The sequence below is a fragment of the Epinephelus lanceolatus genome, chromosome 1 (assembly GCF_041903045.1).
Source record: "Epinephelus lanceolatus isolate andai-2023 chromosome 1, ASM4190304v1, whole genome shotgun sequence".
Classification (NCBI taxonomy): domain Eukaryota; kingdom Metazoa; phylum Chordata; class Actinopteri; order Perciformes; family Serranidae; genus Epinephelus; species Epinephelus lanceolatus.
The window spans coordinates 40,539,284-40,556,543 of record NC_135734.1 but is presented as its reverse complement, the minus strand read 5'-3'; the positions used below and the strand labels follow the sequence as shown (position 1 = coordinate 40,556,543).

General features: G+C 43.4%; 1 protein-coding gene and 1 long non-coding RNA gene across 13 annotated transcripts in view; one reads left to right on the top strand and one right to left on the bottom strand.

Annotated features, from left to right (window-relative positions):
- Window positions 1-17,260, top strand: part of eif4g3a (eukaryotic translation initiation factor 4 gamma, 3a) — a 79,028-nt gene that overhangs the window by 3,100 nt on the left and 58,668 nt on the right. For 11 of the 12 annotated variants that reach the window (XM_033626316.2, XM_033626320.2, XM_033626311.2 and 8 more), the window contains exons 2-3: window positions 9,739-9,811; window positions 13,723-13,890. In XM_033626316.2, the coding sequence (XP_033482207.1) occupies window positions 9,739-9,811; window positions 13,723-13,890 (241 nt within the window). The remainder of the gene's footprint in view (window positions 1-9,738; window positions 9,812-13,722; window positions 13,891-17,260) is intronic. The other variant, XM_033626317.2, reaches the window with a different exon arrangement.
- Window positions 4,853-9,774, bottom strand: LOC144464254 (uncharacterized). The gene is made up of 2 exons (XR_013492005.1): window positions 9,657-9,774; window positions 4,853-5,531 (listed from the first exon to the last, which is right to left on the bottom strand). It is a non-coding gene; the product is annotated as an uncharacterized LOC144464254 (long non-coding RNA).

Genomic DNA, 17,260 nt, shown 5'->3' with positions numbered 1-17,260 from the left:
TGATGTGTGGGAATTCCCACTCGGGAGGATGTTGCTGTGTGTGTTTGTGCGTGTCCTGAGCTGCACAGGGGGGTTCAGAGAAGCAGGGTGGGGAGGCGCGTATGTGTGCAGTGCCGGGGGTGGTGGGGCAGTTTGTTTCTGTTCCTGGTTGCCAGAGAAACACCCAGCGCATGCGTCTGCTGCTGCACTTGCCAGACAATGGCAGCGCTGCTTAGCATTCAGAGCGAGAGGCCAAGGTGGCGCTTCCCACCATCTGCCAACAAAGGCCCAGGTCACCCAGCCTGCCTCAGCCCTCCCTCATTTCCTTCCATCCCCCCACGGCTCACCTCACCCCACTGCTGGCCCAGCTGAGAAAACTGAGGGCTTCTCCCCATTCCCCCCGTGCACGTCTCCCCGGGCACCCCCTCCAGCCCCTCAGCTTTCATGGTACAGCACTTTCATCTCGCTCCTTTTTCACACAGCTTTTTTTTTTTTTTCCAACTCTTCGTCCTCATGGTTTGGACAAAATGATGACAGCATGTGCCAATAAGAAGCAGTGAAGTTTAGGGTAACCTGTGAGCCAGACATGCAGTCACAGCCAGTTTGAGATACGACTACGTCATGTATGTACCCAGCTGATTGGTCACACAGCACCGTAGTCCTGTATTTTACGACAGGTGTGTGCAGCCTGCATGACAAGATATCCTCATGAGCATACTCACTGTGGGATGTTATAAATAAACTGCTGAGTTGTTATGAGCCAGCATGCAGGACTGTTCTTTCCAGAGAGGGAGTGGCCTGTTGAGGAAGACATTCTGCACACTGTCAGAGCTCTCCCAGTGTTTTCATCTGATATGACACTTCCACATTATTAAGGATGTTTTGTTGTTCTACTCAATCTTTCAATCAACACCTGAATTCACTCTGGAAAAATCTTTGCAGATACAACCAGTAATTGTTGAAAAACAGACATTTTTCTGATCACACTCACTTTGCCTTCAACTGTTCTTACAATATTTAGTATGTACAGTGAACTCTGTGTTTGGAGATCCTTTCCACCCACACTGTGATGCTGTAAGGTCAATGGTGGAGTTGAGAACGTTCACATCCTCATGTCAGCAAGTAGTGCTACATCAGTTGCCAATACGGTGCTAATATTTGTGTCGGAACAAGGTTTTATGCTTCGCCTCATAAATGTACAAATGAAATATTGCATGTACTGTGAGAAGACACCTCAGCCAAACAGCTGCGTAATCTGTGTGCAGGTGAACGAGGTTAGTAAGTGCAGCACAGTACACAGCGGAGCAGTGCGAGCAAACTTAAGTGCGTTGTCACAGGCAACTGGACTCGCGTCAGTGCAAGTTTAGCGACCATTTTGTCCCTGTTCCCTTGTTATTGTTATTTATTTCAGTTCTCTGTTGTTGCACATTTCAGAAGTTTTTTTCTGCAAAACAGAATCTGAAAAATACATATTTCACGATAAAACTCACCTTTGGAAACCAGAACCAGGTTCTGTTTGCCGAAATCATCATGGCAAGTGTTTTTGTCAGCTGGGTCCATCCTCATTGTTGAGGCTGTTGGTACTTAAGACAGTGTATTGTTACTCCAGTCAAATGATACCTGCTTTCAATCCTTTTTGTACCCGAATCTAGAAAAAAAATGGACTATTTGTGTGGTTTAGCTCGCAGCCAGTTACTGCAAGCATTCTAGCAACCTGTGATTGGCCCACTCCTGCAGCAGCTACAACCCATGCAGTCTGTGGTGTATTCAGGGTTGGAAATTATCTTTTTTGTCCACCATCTACTTTGGCTGATGGATCCCAAAATCCACCGGCCACAGATCACAATTATTTTTTTTTTTGGCTGGTGAGTGAAGCAAATCTGGCAGCCACTTGCGTATTTAACCAGCATTTGGCTAGCAGCTGGTGCTAATTTCCAGCCCAAGCATTAGGTATTTAACAGAGTTGGTAGATCAGCGTGCCGAAAGGCCACCTACACTTTTGAAAGTATGGCTATGCTACACTATTGTGGCGTCTGGTGGGATTTTATGCAACTGAATGCTTCTATTCACATGATGGTTATCAGATGAAGTGGGGAAAAAAGGCATCAAATGAAGAACTCTATTGCAGTGGTTCCCAACTGGTGGGTCGTGGGTCCATTCTGAATGAACCACAAGTGACTCACAAACATGTCAAGTTTGTACAAAAACAGACTTTATTTTTAGGTACAGTGAATTTCCGGCACAGAGCTTTTACTTTGAAGTGCTGTTTCCTGCTGTAGTGCGAGTGAATAATGGACAGCTACTTGACAGAGGCAGCAAACTGGCTCAACGACATGGCCAAACACAAGTATGACACTGAATGTATTGAACTGTGTTGACTTTGAATGAATGACTAAGGAGAAACCTTGATCCTGTGGCTAGACCAGTTGGGAACCACTGCTCCACTGGTATCGATATTACTAGTACTCAGCCCTGGCTAAGTCCAGCACTGCTTCTGTTTTAAACATAAACCTATAACGGGGTGATAATGTAATTCTGGCTGCTGTTCCTGACAACTGGCCTGTGTTTCTGCTTCCACTGCAGGGTCTCTTTGCAAACTGTTCACTTCTTGTTCTTCATGATATGGCTTATATAATTTATCACCTATGTCTGACTCATACAAAGTCATCAAACTTTGTTTTTTTCATACTTTCTCAAGTTGTTTCACAGAAAAAAGCTGTCACTGCAAAAATAAGGTCACGTTGGCGTCCACTGTCTGAATAACAGGAAGTATTTTCACATTTTTTAATGCACCTTGGCAGAGTGTCAGAGATGTACAACAGACTGTTCAGCCTCATGGTTGTCTTAAGACTATCACTTGGAGAAATGACACCAGCAGACTGGCTTTAAAGATACTTCTTTATTACACTCAAAGTGCCTCAAGTAATTGAAATCCAAAATAAGTGGCAACTTGTGTGTGGATTTAGACATTAAGTAGTGAAAAAACATCCATTACAACTTTATTTATCCTGAGGGAAACTGGAATTTTTGGTATTTATTTACATATTTTCTGCATTTACCTACTTTAAAGTGCAGACGGATGGTCTCTCTCCCTAATTTTAAAACCAAACATGGTCTGAGCTGCAGATATTTAGAACCATTGCTTCTCAAGATTTGGCGTATTAGAGTTGAATCCACTAACACACCACCTATCGTTCATACTCTAGTGAAAGAGCAATCTCAGCAACAGCAGGCAGGCAGTGAGAGGTGTGTGTGTATGTGTGTGTGTGTGTACGTGCAAGCAAGAGTGGCCAGTGGGCCAGCAGGGAGAAGGAGGGTTTGTGTCTGCACCATCTGGGCCGTCTCCGCTCACTTCCTGTGCCTCCACGCTGAACCCGCTGCACTGAGACTTCCAGGTAGCCTGTGTCATTCAAAGGAAGTGTGGTATTTTTAAATGTGTGCCATATTTATGTGACACAAGACTCTTTTTTTCCTGCTGCGGCAATGAAATTGCTTATGTGTTATTATGTGGCAATCCAAACATCACTGTTTGATTTAGGTGATATTTGTCTACAGAGCGGCTAAGTCAGCAAAAACAGAGCTCACCTCTCACTCTGACAGAATCTCTGTGGCCTCTTCTGCTTGGGATATTTCATGTGATTCATTCAGGGGTGAGGCTGGTAAAGGGACAGTTCACCCCAAAATCAGAAATACATATTTTTTTTCCTCTCACCTGTAGTGCTCTTTATCAGTCTAGACAGCTTTGGTGTGAGTTTCTGAGTGTTGGAGATATGGCCGTAGGGATGAATATAATGGAAGTAGATGTCACTTGGCGTGTGGTGCTGAACGTTCCAAAAAATTACATTTGAAAAACTTAACAGCAGTGTCTCTTTCCAGAAATCATGACCCAGTTACTCAAGCACAAACCTTGTTGTGAGCAGTTTCACATAGGGACTGTTTTCTTTCTACCAAATTACACCTGCCACACCCAATCACCGCACAGAAGGAAGCATGCATCTACTCATGGTTATACATGAGTAGATGCATGCTAAGCACAGAAGGAAGCATGCATCTACTCATGGTTATACATGAGTAGATGCATGTTTCCTTCTGTGCTCATGACAGCACAAGATGTAATAATTGATGGCGTCCTCCTCGGCTGAGGGCTAATGTTAGCTAGCTCAGTGGTGCTAGGTGAGCTAGCAGTAGATGCACACTTCCTTCTGCACAAACAACAAGGTCTCTGGATTATGTTGAGTAACCATGTCCTGATTTCTGCAGAGACATTGCTGTTAAGTTTTTCAAATGTATTTTTTGGCACCAACATCTAGGTATACCATAGGTACACGCAGATATCAACACACGTGGTACCCACATGCCTAATCATACATGCCACCCATGAATGTGTGTGTACCCAAACATGGACACATAGTTACCCACATATTTATGTGATCAATAAAGAACAAGAAAAGATAGACATCTCTACAGCTGATATCTCCAACACTCTGCAACTCACACCAAAAGAGTCTAGATTGATGAATAGCACTACAGGTAAGAGGAAAAATAGGTCTTCTTTATTATTTTGGGGTGAACTGTCCCTTTAAATACACAGCTGTGATTTATTAGTTTAATCGGTACTAGCAGATTACAGTTTATTGAGCTGCATCATCGTCCTGATCACACCCCTGCTATTTTCCAAGGCTGTATTTCCTCCTGTCTTTCCCTTTCTCTCCACCTCACACACACACACACACACACACACACACACACACACACACACATACTCAGCACATTAGTGGCTTTACAGTAAGCTAATGATGGAGCAGGAGCCACAGAAGCTTTTCCCTCCTAAATGAGGCTTACAGGTCACTGTATGGTCAAGGGACAAGGAGGAGCGGCTCAAACTACTTTATGATCTTCTCAGATAAGAAGGGGCAGCATGGACTCGATTTAGGCTGCGGCGGCAGACATGTTTTAGACCTAATTTTCACCTTGTCAACAGTAAGATACATGGCAGCTTATCCTTGTGTGGGAGGGAGGAACCCTGGTTGAAATGTGAGCGGATTTTCCATGGATATGTGCGTACAGTCAGTGTCAAAAGAAATCTTTGGTCTTGGTCTGACGTACTCTCAATCCTCCGTCATCTGAACGCTGCATTTCTTCTCATTCCAGCGAGAGTCAAATGTGAATCTCACCATTGGTGTAGTTTCGGATGTTGCAGGTAATTTTTCAGCCACTCTCGTTCCCCGGGGCAGTATCACTGTTGCAAGTCTGTAAGTTGACATTGTGCTCACCCTCTCTCCTCAAGCAGAAAATTAATGGAGATCGAACTAATGACTAATATCTAATTAGTGCGGACAGCCACTTTCATGCTCGTGCCTGATACATGCAGAAGAGCTTGACTGAGAAGAGTCTGCTTCCATCTGGTTACCTGGCCACCCACATGGAGGGCTTGACATAAGTGATGTTTTACCTCGGGACATTTTGTTTTTCTCAGCGGGATCGCCTGGATGTGACTGAGCATGAATATCAGAACACTGGAATATCTTCAGCTCCAGCAGTCGATCTTTACTCTGCAAGAATATATACAGAAACCTAGATTTAGTGATGAACCCATATGGGGATTAGTAGCCAACAAACTGGAAATGCTTTTACTATCAAAGTGGAATGTTGTTACAGATTGTGAAACAAACAAGCATTGAGGCACAGAAACCGAAGATGTCCAGAGGGAAAACAAAACTGGATCAGTTGTTCAATTAAACACATTTCTTGCTGTGTTGCTTAAACGTCATTTTGCTTTGGAATAGATTTTATGCTCATTATTGCTTTTTAAATTTCACTCAAAACATGATATGAAAGATTGTTTGAGCTGAAGGCACCATCGTAGAGATACAGTGGAATGAGAGTAGAATGGACACTTCCACTCAACTCTAATAGCAGGATCATCAGAGCGGTGGCCATTTTTGTTGGTATCATTGCCATTGCAAAGAACCGTGACCTTTTATAGCAGGATAACTTCTGTATAAACCAACGCACGGCAAGTCACTAAACATGGATGTTTAGAGAGAAATGGATACAGTGTTAGAGACAAGGTCTCTTCATTCCTATGAAAGTTGCTCAGTGGTCCATGGAGCCAAAACAGTTCGTCTTGGTAGGTGTTGAATTACCTGGATTTCTGCATCATTGGGTTAAAAAAAATGAAGAAAAGACCTGACGGCCAAGCCAGCTACTTCCAGTTTGGCCCTCCCAGGGTTCCTGCAGATCCTTAAAATGTCTTTAAAGGAAGTAAATTCATTTATCTCTAAATAATATGAAATGTCTTAAATCAATCTGTCAAAAGTCTTAAAAAATGCAATGACATGAAGTAAGATTTTCTGCCTCTTTTTTTACTTCGCATGGCAAAATCTCAAAATAAATGGCAACATATTTTTTAAAAATTATTTACTGGATACCTCTTACATTATTATCACACTCATGTTTTGTTTCTGGGTTAGATGCTCAGAGCAGAGGATCTACTGTCTGCTAGCTAGCTATCACTGTACCCTGGACAACAGGGAATTGATGTTTCAGTTTTTAACCCTGATAATACAAAAACAAAACAAAAAAACAAAAACACACACTGCCAGCTAAAGAAAAAACGGTACAATTACACTCCAGTTCCTAATGTGTCCATAGGAAGGTTGAGGCAGAGAGATGGCATCCATTGGATAAAGACAATAAGTGGTCAGGAAAGGTCTAATGGAGACATAGTGTTCTGGTAGATTGAAGCACAGTGTACAGCCCAATGTAAGGGAGTAGTCCAATGTGGTTTGTCGGCTTGACTCCTCATCCTTTTTATGTGTTCAATAAAAGGTCCCCAAATTTTAGAAAACTTGATGAGTAAGACAGAGTGTACCAAATTTCCTCAAGATGTAGACAAGAAACCATGTCATTCAGCCATTTTGTAGACAGTTGTTTGATTGACTTTATAGCATTGCTGAAACCATTACAAGGCAGTACGTTAAAGGCTCATTGTAACTTTATGTTGCAAGTTTTCAAAGTCAGCACGATGGGAATCAAGGCAGTGAATTCTCACATGGAGATTTAGAAACATAAAATCCTCAAGAAATCCCGCCAACAAACGTCAGGTATTTCCCAGTTCAGTTCAACCCTCACTTCTGCCAAAAGGCGAGTTGTGTTGTATGTTACAGCATTTGGGCAAATTGTCCGAAACCCTAAGTAATTGGAGTCTGTTCATTTTTTTTCTTCAGTTTTGATTATCGTGAATTTGGTCCGAAGTTTCCTTCCAGTTGGCATTAAAAAAGTCTTAAATTTAACTTACCTTTAGCTGTCGAAACCCTGCCTCTGCTTACTTGAATGGGATGAAATTATTTGTCGCACAGCTCTTATAGAGTGTGTGTTGTCACCATGGCAACTAACAACAATCACCATTTTCTCTCCTACTTTGTGGCGTGACAACATTCTGCAGTGACTACAGGTGTTTACCTCCTGAGATAACAGAAATCTGCATACTGGCTTTGAGCCATTTAAATATTCTCTTCTTTGAGCTATTTGGCTGCAGTTATAAGACGATGAGGTCTGCCAGAATCCCTGCAAGAATTCTCATCTTACTCGATCTTTTTTGCTTTTCCCGCCCTTGCCGCTGTTGACAACAGCCCCCTGACCTCCAGGTGGGTTTGTTCCTGTTGCTTTAGCAGGTTGAACCCTGGCTTCACCGGCGCACATCATCTCGCTGCCTTCCCTCTGTTTACAGTCCCCGACACAGTTGCCAAACAGCGGTCATGGAGCTCAGACCGATCAGGTTGCCTCACTGTTGAGAGCTCCCTGCTTCCTGTGTCGTGCTGTTTCTGTCCCCCACCAGACCTGGGTCAAGAAGCATTTGAGATTAAGACTTTTCATTTCTCACTTGCTTTGTGACAAGAGATGTACCGCATTTTCAGATCATGACAGGTGATCTGTCCTTTTTTTTTTTTTTTTCAGTCTTTCTGGTAATTGCACTGTTTGCTAAGATGTCTTGTGTCTGATGCTTTTGGCACATCAAAACAAAAGATAAAAAATCCAAACACTGTGTTGCCCACAGCTCAGTATTATTTTGTGCTCCTCCTCACCTAAACTGTCATGTCAGTGTGAAGAGACTGAGCCTCTAATTACTCCTAATTTCTGTGTGTGTGTGTGTGTGTGTGTGTGTGTGTGTGTGTGTGTGTGTGTACTGACTGTGTGTGTTGGAGGGTGGGTGTGTTGTTTTTCCAAATTCCCCGGCAATGAAACAGATAATGCTTCCTGCTGTGCTTCTGCTTTTTGAATCTCAGCCCTCTTTTTAAAACGATTCTTCCCTCTCCTTATCTCCCTCTCCCCCTCTTGTGTTTTCGGGTGCGAGTAGCTGTGCTGGCAGGGGGCCAAGAGAGATGACGGCCCCTGCAGGCAAGAGCAGAGTAAACTGGCTTAAAGGGGCCAGTTTATTCCGTCAGAACAGCTTGTCGGATGGTATGATAGCTTTGGGAAAGCTTTCCCGCCCCTCCCCACACGCACCTTTTCCGACGTCGGATTAGCGGGCGGCCATTCCTGTAACTTTCCAAAGTTTACAATCTGACATTGACGCCCACTTAGTGGCCTGATTGGCCAGCTGTGCAGAGGTTAGAGAGTATGCCCGGTTTGAACTTCTCATTAGTTACACAACTGTTTGTGCCTCTTTTCATGCGTACAGCCGAGTGCAACACAATGAGTTTCATGCTGGAGTGACTGTCAGAACATCTGCGCTGATATCCCAACTTTTAAACGATACTGCATTCACCCCCTTTCTTCGTGATAGCTGGTATTTGAACGACTCCAAACACTTTTGATGTACGTAGTGGCTGGACATGTCATACTTCTTTTCCAGCATTACCTGGCCCTGAGGGGAGAGGAAGGCGTGATTTGCGTGAAGGGAAGAAACCTAGACATTCGGTTTCCCCTAAACCATGTGACCGTGTGTGTGTGTGTGTGTGTGTGTGTGTGAGAGAGACAGAGACTTACTGTCACAGACAACTGCCTGAGCAGGTTACTAACCACAGGGCTTCCCTCTTCTATGTGTCTGTTACACATTCCCTCTTTTGTCTCCTCCAACATCTGAGTGATGTCTCCAGAGCGAGTCTCATTATTACATGTTTTGGAAGCTATCTTCTGTTCAAACAGAGCCCACAGTGCTGATAAAGCCTAGAGTGTTACACGCTTTTACAAGTGTCGTAACATGAGGTTTTTCTTTGACCTATTATTTTACTTTTAGCTTAAGACAAAGAGAATTGATACTGACTAAAGTTTTGCTGCTCCTCTGCAGTTATCTAATCTCCTGCTCTGTGTGTCCCCCCTCGCCTGAAGTGGTCCAGGAATCCATTTCAGATTTTCCCTTTAACACTTGCAAAACGGTGAAGGTACACTGTGTTCTCTCAGAGATGGGGCATTTTGGGCGGGGTGGGGGCGGTTGGGGGGGATCCTTGAAATCAATCTACAGAGCCATTGGGGCTCGAGGAAAGCCCTTTGGATCTGAATCAGCTGAATGTGTTGCATAAAAACACAGAAGTGTTGAAGGAAGCAGTCACAGAGGAGTGTCTGCTAAACGGGAAACTTCCACACGCATTAAATCAAGTCTCCTCATGTGGTTTAGTCAGCAATACTTAACCTCATCTCTGACATGAATACATAAAATATGACAGGAATCTTACCTGATGAGCGGCCCAACTTTTATCTAGCATCAAACTGGTTCTTGGTCTCCAGTAGAGTTTGTCCTTAAGCACCTCTCTCCAGAATCCCACGGGTTCAGCCATCACTGGACGACCGAATCTTCCCCACACAGCCTGGAGTCGCTGCAGTCTACAGCGTGAGTCATTTGCCCCTCTCTCTCTCTCTCACACACACGCACGCACACGCACACACACACATCCACCTGTATTCTGCAGGGTATGTACTGGAAATACACACTTACGACTCATAACTAAAGTACGGTTTATGTAGTTGCAGCCACTGTGACAAAAACTGTGCCAAAACATGGTTGCCACATTATTAGGTACACCTGTCTAAAACTGTTGCAGTCTTATGCAACACTACCTTCAGAAAGGTTGGAGTGTTTTTCTTTAAAATTTTTAATAGAGGTGTTGATTTAACTTTATGGTGCTTTTTGTAGGCTGTTATTTATTTTGGAGCTGTTAAGCCACATTGCATCTTACAGAGAGGTGTGTCCAATGTTTAGTCTACCTTCACTGATGTAAGTTGCGTGGACAAAATATGAGAATCTCCTCCCACTGAACATTACAACCATTGTAATCATGCTCTGATGTTGGCTTCACACCACATCAAAAACAACATAAGATTCTTTTGCTGTTTCTGACCTGACGGCAGAGTGACACAGACATGGCCGTATTTTTGAGGCAGAGCGCCAAACTGAAGTTCAGTGCAGGTGAAACGCACCTGTTTCCTCCTAAGGCGGAATGTATACTTCTGCGTCGAATCAATGCCGTACATACTCCGTAGCCTGACGTGCACCTCCCCAGAAATGTATCTGACAGCAGACAGTAACACAGACCTGTCTATTTCTGTAAGCTGAAACCATTTCCCTCAGTGGAAACAAGGCTTTTATTTACTTTTATTTTTCAGATAAGAAAAAATAAATCATAACGGCAATACAGCCCCCTCAGAATTGGCCTTTTAAGTCTTGTGTGTGATTTATCCTGGCTTCATATGAGCAGAGGAAATCTCCGCTAGTCGCTAGGCTAATTTAGACAATGTAAAATGCCAAAGGCTTGTGCTAATAACATTAGCATGTTGTATGTGTTTGGAAAATGCGTCCAGTGTAAGACAGTTGTTTTGTCAGTGAACCTTGTGAGTTGTAATGGAGTCGAATTTTGTGACATTACATTTTTTTAAACGTTGCTGTTGTCCCTGGCTTCATATGGGTAGAGAGAAGTCTGCTAGCAGCTAGGATAATTTCTTCTAGGATAATTGCCACAGGCTTTTGCTAATAATGTTAGCATGTTGTATTTGTGGGGAAAATGTGTCCAGATAAAGACAAGTGTTTGTCTGTGAATTCTGTGAGTTAAAGTGAAGCTGATTTGTGTACTTGTGTTTGAAACTGTCTCTATTAAGCAATGTTTAATGTGTGTTATGAATCAACTTAACTTCACAGAAACCTCCGCTGGTGACTAGTGTTTTGGAGGTGTAACTGCAGAGCGACACAGACTCACCACCGCACAAGTTTAAATGCTCACAACAGCCTAGGCTATGGCGTAGGGTCTGCCGCACAAGTATAAATCCTGCTAAAGAAAACTGTAACGTCTATGAAGATGGGATTCATTGCATTCGTTTTCAGGTGTAAATCCCCTTCATGTGTACCTAATAAACTGGCAATTGAATGTGTGTGGAGTTTAAATATGTTAGAGCGGTTTGGTACCACGCAACATGGCAGTGCCTCAGATCACTCACCCCTCCTTTAGAGGGTTTTTTTTTCTAACATTGTGTCAAATACTGTATTTTTAAAGTGTAAACAAATGACAAGGGGTTAAATAGCTTTTAAAGGCGCTGTAAACATTTGCATTGCATTTGTGTTTATTTTATTATGCAGAGAGGAAGGTGTGCTTGTAAAGATGTAATGCTGTGATGTGACTGCTGTGGAAATGTGTCACCTCAGGGGACCTTTGCCATTCATTGTCTCCTTTAGGAGTTAATTAACATTTGCCGTATCTGATCTTTGTCGTCATAATATTCACATAACTCTTGTATTTATTTGAACCTACTTCGGGCGTCTGTGTGAAAGAGCCAGGGGCTTTAGGAAAACTATTAGATTTGGTCACAGGAAAAAAATGCACTTTAATATGTTGTCCCTGGCTGAACTTTGGGAGCCATTTGTTGTCTCGTCTGTGACTGGCCACACCTACTGTAGCTCCCTAAATACAAACAAACCCGAAATGGCATCCTCCCTTCCTCTGAGGACATGACAGGCACCATCTGCAAGCGGGCATCATGCTGTACAGCAGTGTTGAGCGCGGCCGTTCGCAGACCCTCAGTGCTCTGCTGCGCCACTCTGGGTTTCTCCTCTGATAAGCCAAATGTGCATTTACCTGGAGGGCAGTGATTTGTTGGAGGGCTTTATGAGATACAGATTAGTGGCAGCCCTACCATTAAAGGTACAGATACTTCCATGTTCACTGTTGGACATCTTGTAAATAAATGTATACTGCAGAAATTAGAGGATAGGAGTATTGATTTCCCTTTTTGCTTCACATTTTATTGATTTTTTTCCTCACTCAAAATGAACTGAGCTGACATAATGAAAACAGTTGTAGCGCTCGCTGAGACTTCCTTTAACATTATAGTGATATTTTGTGGGAAAATATTAGCTTGTGTGTGTTTGTTAGCCCATTTTGTAATCTCTGACTGGCTTTTACGAGCATTGTGGTTCACCATAGAAATGCCACTTTGATTATTTGACACCACAAAGAGGATGTTGTCAGTGGTGATGTACAGTAGGCAGCTGCAGTTTGTGAAAGAAACGCAGATAGTTATTCAGCTATGAGATTATTTATCCACTACGGCACAACGGCACTGGATACACCACAGGTTTTATGAGATGTTGTAGCTTGTTGAAAGTTCGCTTTAAGCTGCGAGGCTGCAGCAATGATGACACTGGTGGAAATAAACCGTGCCCATGGCATGAAGCAGTTGTTCTCTGCAGTGGATGCGGGGCTTGTGCACTCTTTTTCCCCTACCCTCATGTACAGCGCCTATACAGTCGCTTGCCTCCCCTCCCCCATACCATCACTCTGTATGTCCTCAGAATCAGTCACTCGCCTGGAGCAGAGCAGGCTCCTCCCCTGGCAACAGCGGCTAGATTAGTTGCTTTATCCCAGGTCATCTGAGGGAAGTGGGCCACACATAGAAGATGGAGAGATGCAGAGGGGATTGGTACTATAGAAGCTGTGCCGAAAAATGCCTGAGATTTAAATATGATATAATTTTGAGATGTTGGTTTTCAAATGTTAGTTTTGCTGTAAAAGCTTTAACAGCTACAGTGTGTAAAGATTAAAAAATAAAGGCCCTGGAGTGAAAGGTGGGTTGCCCAGCTCTCCAGTCTGTCTCAGTCTCAGTGCCTCCTGTTTTCTTCCTGCAGTATCCTGTCTCATTCCCTGGTGTGTCAGGCTTGCTGCAGCAACAAGCAGCACCTGCAGTGGTGCCAGGCGCCCACAGCTGCAGCAGCCAAGGCCCATCCTGCCACACCACAGCCTGAGAGCTGAGTCAAAGCTCCTCTCTTGCCGATACTGCTCGCTCGGCTGGTGCGACTAACCCGAGCCCATCGTCGGCCCGTATCAACGGAGCTTGTTTAGCATGACTCAGTTGTATCTATTGTATCAGGTGCACTCTATTTAGCGCAGATGAGTGGGATTGTAATATGATTACTTGACCCAGTTTTGCCATGTGAGGCCCCAGACATCTTTGCACAGCATAGTTGGGCACAGCAGGCTGCAGAAGAGGCCAAGCCAGTCTCGGCCAACCCCTGCAAGCTTCAACACCCATCCCACAGCACAGGTCTTCACCTCTGCACACATACAGGGGCTAATCCTAGGGCTTTAGCTTAATTTACAATCCTCCGCAGAAGGGAGGACTAATGACCTGTGGAGTCCTGCCTCCACTGTTCCTCCTCTACATCCCTTTTTGTGTGTGTGTGTGTGTGTGTGCATCAATCTGACATAATATCTCCTTTTGTGTATGTGCCTAATCTTTCTGTTTCATGTGATACAGGTACCCAGGCATGCTGGCCCTCCTTACACTGCTCACGACATCACAAAGGGACACCCTAACTTGGCGGGCACCCCGCCCGGTCATGCCCACTCCCCGGCGCTCTCTCAGGTATCAGTACCCACAGCTTCCCCATATCGCTACCCTAAGGGCTGGGAGGCAGGCGGAGGGGTGAGTTTGTCACTGTGTCCGCCGTCATCCTCTCTGCATTTTCATGTTTGATCTGTCCATTTGTCTGCTTGCTTTTTATGACTTGTTTTTGGGCTGGGCGACAATTCAGCACTAGAACTGATATGATTATGCTATGACAAGATGTTTTGTTGTCTCAATGAATGAAATTTGTCACATTGTAAGATTGCAAACACAATTTTTAGACCTTTGTTTGAGAAAAATACAAAAAAATCAGTTCATTTGCTGTAAAAATATATGCAATATGCAGATAATTCTGCCCACGACGTCGACCCCTGACCTGTTTTGTCTTTTCTTACATCAGCTTTTTACACGTTTTATTTTCCTGTTTGTCCCTTTTCTTTTCCACTACTTTCCTAATACAGCAGTAAGCCATGTTTGCATGATTGTATTGCTTCAGTTAAGTTCAGATGTTTCATCATGATACGATATTTGCTGATATCACAAAATCTGCCTCAATATGATTTTGATTTGATTCAATTCAGGTGCCTGCGATCGACATGAAGTGATATCATATGCACATTAACACAGTCAGTTACAGAAGAGGCTGCCACACCTTTCTTTTTGCTTTTGGCCCTAAGAGAACACATAAATAATTGTAAATAACTGCAGTAAAGTTTACTTTGAATTGACTCTACTAACAAACATAAAACACAACTTAACAAGAACATTTGACAAAAGCATAAAGTAGCTTAGTGGTTAGCAGGCGTTTCCTGTCAGCATGGCTTAATGTATTCCTGCATGCATGTTTTTTCAGCCCAATATAGTTGAAACAGAGCAACCAATGTTGTCGTAGAGAGAGCAGCAAGACAGCGGAGTGACATGCCCAGCTAATTTATTCCTGAGAGGGCTGTAAATATCCTCATCATCTTGCCTCCGCTTGCCATTATCTGCGTAGCGCTGTTTGATGGTGACAGAGACGTGCCATGGGAACTTCAAAATGAAGGCGAATCTTTAAGATGATGATGTGGATTGATGTTAACACTTGGCATAGATGATATTAGATCGTTGATCATTGAATCAATATATTGACAGATAGATAATGACACCACTGTGCCTGTAGACAAACATGCATCGACTGTATTGTCTATACAGTGCCTGTTAAACCCTATTAAGGGTCTGGAGGGGGCGAGCTCAGCATACATGTAGCAAAATTACATCTGGATGGAGCCCACATGAACAATTAGAGGATGTGGCTTTGAACCCAGCACCAGGATTAAGTAACGTTTTAACGAACTGTCAGTAATCGTCGACGGGTTTGTCAGTTGCAAAAGGTTTTGTCACTGTGGGAAGAATAGTACATTGTTTCCAAACCACAGGAACTCCCTGTCAGTCACGTCGGCTATTTCCCCATGATTTTATGATATATTATCATTGGCTCAACCTAACTTCAAAATGTGTAGGTCTGTTTCCAGAGCTATGCCCCTGAGGCTGAAAGAGGTCCTTATCAGTTAAATATTTTGGAGCCAGTCGTGTTAAGACCTCGGCTCTTTGGGTAGAAGCTCTGTCAGAAGTCAAAGTGGGGAATAATTAATCAGGATTGAGAGAATGTTAAAAGGGGATGTGGGTGTTAAATCTCGTATACTACCAGGGATAAGGGCAGATGCACAGTGATTAGCTCGGATTTAGGTAAGATTATTTAATTAATTAGGAGCGGAGATGGTTGAGGTTTGGTGAGGGTTAAATATATGGTGGGAAGTTAGTTTATTTCTCTGTCTATAGCTACTTTGACATAGGATAGGATAGGAGATAGGATAGGGCAATGACGTAAGTCAGGGCTGAACATGATGGGAAGAAAGAAAGCAGCATCACATCATCTGTTTACACTTTTAGTTGGGAAGAAAATTCAATAAATACAGTCAAACAGGTCACTCTATGTGAAAGTTTAATTACTCTGTCAGTTAGCAACGCTGCTGCCGTGATGCTTGCATCTCTGACTGCCTCGCTGCTCTCGCTCACAAGCATGTCGACTCGGTAACTCAGCGTCTCTGCAAGTATGTGACAATGCTCGCGAGGAATCTAGTTGTTCCACTTTACCGTTATAGCCTAATGGCCCACTGCCTCACCCTAAAGCTCTCACCAGCCTTCTATAGATAGTCCTGTCAGCCAGCACAAACTTAAATTATCACCGCCATACCGGCAGCAGCAGCTCGGAGACCAGTAAGCAGATCTGCTTAAACCTACCTCCACCTGGCTCCACTGCACACTAGATGAGGAATAAAGCAACACAGGATTTGCAGTTCTTGAGGGCACCAATTATCTTTGCGCAGCACATAAACCCCAATCGAAAACATTTTCCCCCAGCATCATCAACGGTAGTGTTGCTGGTGTATTTGTTAAGGTTGAAATGTCCTAATGAATTCAGTGATTGCTGCACAGCTCCAGGTCTGTGCATGTAAACAGGGCTTTAACTATTTTCACCGCCGCCACGATATACATTTTAAACCATCCCAAAGTAAATGCTCGCCCTTCTAATTATTAAATGAGTGTTTTTCTACAATGAAATTATTAACATAATTAAAGTGATGTGTGGCATAATAAAAAAAATCCCTGGGAATGATTAAATTATAGATTAGCTCATGTTTTATTAAACCATTTGTTACATATTCATTAATTTATTCATGTCACACGCGTTCAATTTATAAATGAACAGTTGTTTTAAATTGTAATATCTGTAAACTTTGTGATTCCTTTTTTTTTTTTTTTTTTTTTTCTTGTATCTGTAAACACTGGGCATGCGCATGTGTGCACACATGAGAGGGCCGCCTCTCTGGTGTCCTCATAGAGAGACGAAGACTGTGGTTGCAGTTTGTCCCTATCTGTATTTTTGTTTCTTCTTTAGTATGTTTTGCTGTTTAGGCCGCCGGTGACACCTGAAAGCGTAAAATCGTACCACCACATTGGTGTGCCATTGTAACTTCCTGACGGCTTTTGCTGGGTTCTCACTCGATGCAGAAGCAACGCATAGTGCGCCGATTTTCTGTGAAGCCCTGCCTGCTTCCTTTCAACACCCTTGTTAACCAGTTGGGCTTTTCACACTGAATGCGCCGCAGCGGGTGCCACGACACCAAGCTCTGCAGCGATAGTGTCTGATCTTTGCGAACAAATTTGGCAAGAAAACACACTGATAATCTATTATGAACGATATAAAGGATTCTTAGAAAATATAGAATATGCATCCTATGCTTACATACCTCACACCTCAGTTGTGTCTAAATGGGGATCAAGAGAGACAAACAGACACATATAAGCAGACAGAGCTCTACGTGTGATTCGAAAGCACAGAGAAGCAGAATCGCTTCCTGACTGTCGCAAAGAAATGCGCTTCTAGTGTCCAGACAACTGTTCGCGC